This window comes from Guillardia theta, assembly GCF_000315625.1.
Source record: "Guillardia theta CCMP2712 unplaced genomic scaffold GUITHscaffold_10, whole genome shotgun sequence".
Classification (NCBI taxonomy): Eukaryota; class Cryptophyceae; order Pyrenomonadales; family Geminigeraceae; genus Guillardia; species Guillardia theta.
The window spans coordinates 815,267-818,409 of NW_005434664.1; the positions used below are offsets into that span (position 1 = coordinate 815,267).

The 3,143-nt window shown below is 56.9% G+C and overlaps 2 protein-coding genes across 2 annotated transcripts; both read right to left on the reverse strand.

Annotated features, from left to right (window-relative positions):
• Positions 1-198: 198 nt before the first annotated feature.
• Positions 199-1,708, reverse strand: GUITHDRAFT_150853 (hypothetical protein). Its single transcript, XM_005838841.1, has 9 exons — positions 1,593-1,708; positions 1,495-1,541; positions 1,380-1,448; positions 1,243-1,309; positions 994-1,028; positions 879-943; positions 653-746; positions 319-387; positions 199-266 (listed from the first exon to the last, which is right to left on the reverse strand). Exons 1-3 carry the CDS (start codon positions 1,685-1,687, stop codon positions 1,384-1,386), a joined length of 207 nt encoding a protein of 68 aa, XP_005838898.1. The 5' UTR covers positions 1,688-1,708; the 3' UTR covers positions 199-266; positions 319-387; positions 653-746; positions 879-943; positions 994-1,028; positions 1,243-1,309; positions 1,380-1,383.
• Positions 1,709-2,082: 374 nt separating this feature from the next.
• Positions 2,083-2,779, reverse strand: GUITHDRAFT_102531 (hypothetical protein; the record flags this gene model as incomplete). Its single annotated transcript, XM_005838842.1, has 6 exons — positions 2,083-2,121; positions 2,178-2,232; positions 2,295-2,370; positions 2,427-2,580; positions 2,634-2,687; positions 2,759-2,779. The coding sequence occupies 6 exons, from the start codon at positions 2,777-2,779 to the stop codon at positions 2,083-2,085; spliced, it is 399 nt and encodes a 132-aa protein (XP_005838899.1).
• Positions 2,780-3,143: the final 364 nt, after the last annotated feature.

The window sequence follows — 3,143 nt, forward strand, 5'->3', positions numbered from 1 at the left end:
GTATCTTATCAAAGAAAAAACAAGAACAATCCTCTTCCTCATGTAACGTCACTTCAAGATTGTCCTCACCATGCTAGACGGAATTCAAATAACTGATACTCCTCAACCACCACCACCACCTCCTCCTCCTCCTCCTCCTCCTCCTCCTCCTCCTCCTCCTCCTCCTCCTCCTCCTCCTCCTCCTCCTCCATCACCTGAGGCAGCAGCAACGAGATGTTGTGGCTGTCAGTAACGAAAGACTCGAGCCCCGAGAAGGATTCGGCCACCTGCCCACCAGCAGACGCGTCACTTCCCCCGCCTCACCCCCCTCGCCCTCACCCTGAAGGAAAGGCCGTGACGGCCGGGAATGAAGTTCATGGCAGTGAGCTCGAAAACGATCCCATCGCTCTGGGAGAAACTTGAGACGAGGCTCCTCCCGAGCACTCTTGCTCCTCTCCTCCTCTCCTCCTCTCCTCCTCTCCTCCTCTCCTCCTCGTTTCTGCCCTTGCCTCCAAGTCTGCGGTCTGATACTGCTCCTCCTTCCTCCCCTTCTCCCCTCGTCCCCTCGTCTCCTCTGCCCTGTCTCCCTTCCTGTCGCCTCCTTTCCCTCCTCCTTGCTCGTTTCCTCCTCTATTCCCCTCTACTCTCCCCAGAAAGTTCAAGTCAAACACACCTGCCATGCAACTGCCGTTCTGTTCGGGGGGTGACTAAAGAACGCCATGGTTGGGAGAGCATCGGCAAAGACGGTAGGGGAGGGTAAGAATAGCCTGAGGGAACGTTGATGATGAAGAAGAGAGAGGAGGGGGGAGGGGAGGATACAAGAACGAGGAGGAAGAGAGGTATTAGGAAGAGAAAGACGAAGAAGAGAGAGGGGAGTGAAAATCTGAGTGAACAATGACCTGCCATGCCCAGCGACAACTTCGAAATGAACTGAAGAATGAGCTATGGCGACAAGAGTCTCGTCCTTGTGATTCCAACACTGTTAGAACCAGACAGCGGAGTTTGCATCTTAACCTGCAAGAGTACAACCCTAGCTGTGTGCTCGCCTTCTGTGGTGAAAGCGACACGATGAGCAGAAACGGCGCAAGGGAAAATGGAAAGAGAAGCACGAGCAGCACGAGCAGCACGAGCAACATGAGGCACAGGAGGGGCAGGAGGGGCAGGAGGGGCAGGAGTTCGACCATGGGGAGAGAGCGGGAAGAACAAGGATGGATGGGAAGGAGCAGGAGAGAAAAGAAACAAGAACAAGAGGAGATGATTCACCTGGCAGATAGCTGATGCCATACCAACCTATCGGCATGCATGGCTTAGCATTTCCTTCCACCTCAGCCTGAAGTTGACAGTCAACGTTGATAACGCAAGGCAAGCGAGCAAGAGCCCATCCCGCCAGCTTCACCCACATCGTCAACGTACGCAGCAATGAAGGAGCCTGACGGGCAGTGCGAGATGGAGTAGTTGAGGTACACAGCTGCGACATCGCCGGTAAGAGCCTCGTCAGCTAACAAGTTCACTGACCCCCTCCTGTGATCACTGCTCCATCGATCGGCGAGAAGATCGTTATCCTGCGTGCTCGACTGTCAGCTGCCATGGCTCTGAGCATGCAGAGAGCTCACGTGGGCTCCTCGCAAGAGGCTTGTCGCACCAGCAGACCACACAGGAGGAGGAGGCCCATAGCAATCGAATCCTGGTGTTTCATCCTTCCCACCATCCTGCTGGTCCTCCACCCTCCCAAGGTCAAGCGAGCAAGGAGCTTCTGTCTTCACATCCTTGTAGCAAGCTCTTCTCTCCTCTCCTCCACACTCGCCGCTAGAGCTGCTGCCAACCCTCCGCCTTCTCCGACTCCTCCGCCTCCTCCGCCTCCTCAGATCTCCTCGGATCCTGTCCCGCCCCAAAGTATCCATCCGTCCGCCTGCCTGCCTCAGATGTCTTAGAGGGCCGGGCTAGTCGAATAATGCTGAGCCCGGGCCCGGGCCCGGGGTCACCGGGTGGCGGCCTGCCATACTACTGAGGGCCGCGGGCCAGTAACTCCTAGAGTGCATTCAAGACAGTCTGACGGGCCATACAATGAGGAGGTGGGGGTAAAGTACGATCATCTTTCATTATCTACTCTTGATCTTCAAAGTCTTGATATTGCAACAACTCCTGCGGCAACATCTCAGTCAGAACGAGTGCCGCTGCGCAGATCGATCTTGTGCTACCGCCTCCAGCGTGTTGCATCTTTCTTGCAAGAACTGCACTAGCTCGCTCAGTCGTCTAGAGAGCAAGCGATGTTACCGGGAGGAAACAGAGACTGACAAGGGAAGGAGGGAGCAAACCCGAAGTCCTCGAAGAGCTGGTCTCTTTCTGCCTGCAGCTTCTTCTCCTCCTTCTGCTTCTCGAGGAAGCGCTGAGCTGGAGTTGACAGGGAGGGTATCACAGACGGCAAAGCAGGCGAAGCAACACCGCACATAGCTGTTTGCAGATCTCCCTGGTACAGCTGAGAGAGAGCTCGAGGGGCTCCTGCTCTTGGTCGGTGGGGGACAGGGGTGGTTCCGGCTGGGACGGCAGGGAGAGGTCGAGGTACTTGGCTATGAAGACAGCGTCCTGGAGTGATTGCTGGGCCTGCCATAACGCGTCATTCCATCCTGTTCAAGCCCAGCAGGGGAAGAGCTGACCAGGTGTCGCTGCTTGCAGAGTTTCTCCTCCGCTCGGATCCTCCTCTCGGTCTCCTGTCAGGCTTCTCACGGCACACAGGAGGAGGAGGAGAAGGAGGAGGAGGAGCCGCAGTAGCAGCAGTCACCTCCTTCAGCGACTTGATCATGCTGGTGTGGACGTCTTCCTCCCTCCTCCGCTCTGTCCCCTCCCTCTCCTCCTCAGCGGCCGGGGCTCTGCCCTGTCTGCGGGAGGAGCCGACTTTGCCACACGAGTTGCATCTTGACGAATGAGCAAAACTATCCTCCTGCTCCTGCGGAAGCAGCCGGAACAGGACTGGCGATCCCCGATACCTCAGCAGCGCCTGCGGCATCAGTCAAGATCGAGTCCCTGATGCTCGATGCGCACGTGGGTGGGAGCGGCTGCAGTGGTGCTGGAGTTGACGGCAGGAGACTGAAATCTCTCCCTCCTCGACGAGCTCAACCTTGATAGACCTAGCAGAGGCAGTCATTCTCACTTGCCTCATGCCCCCC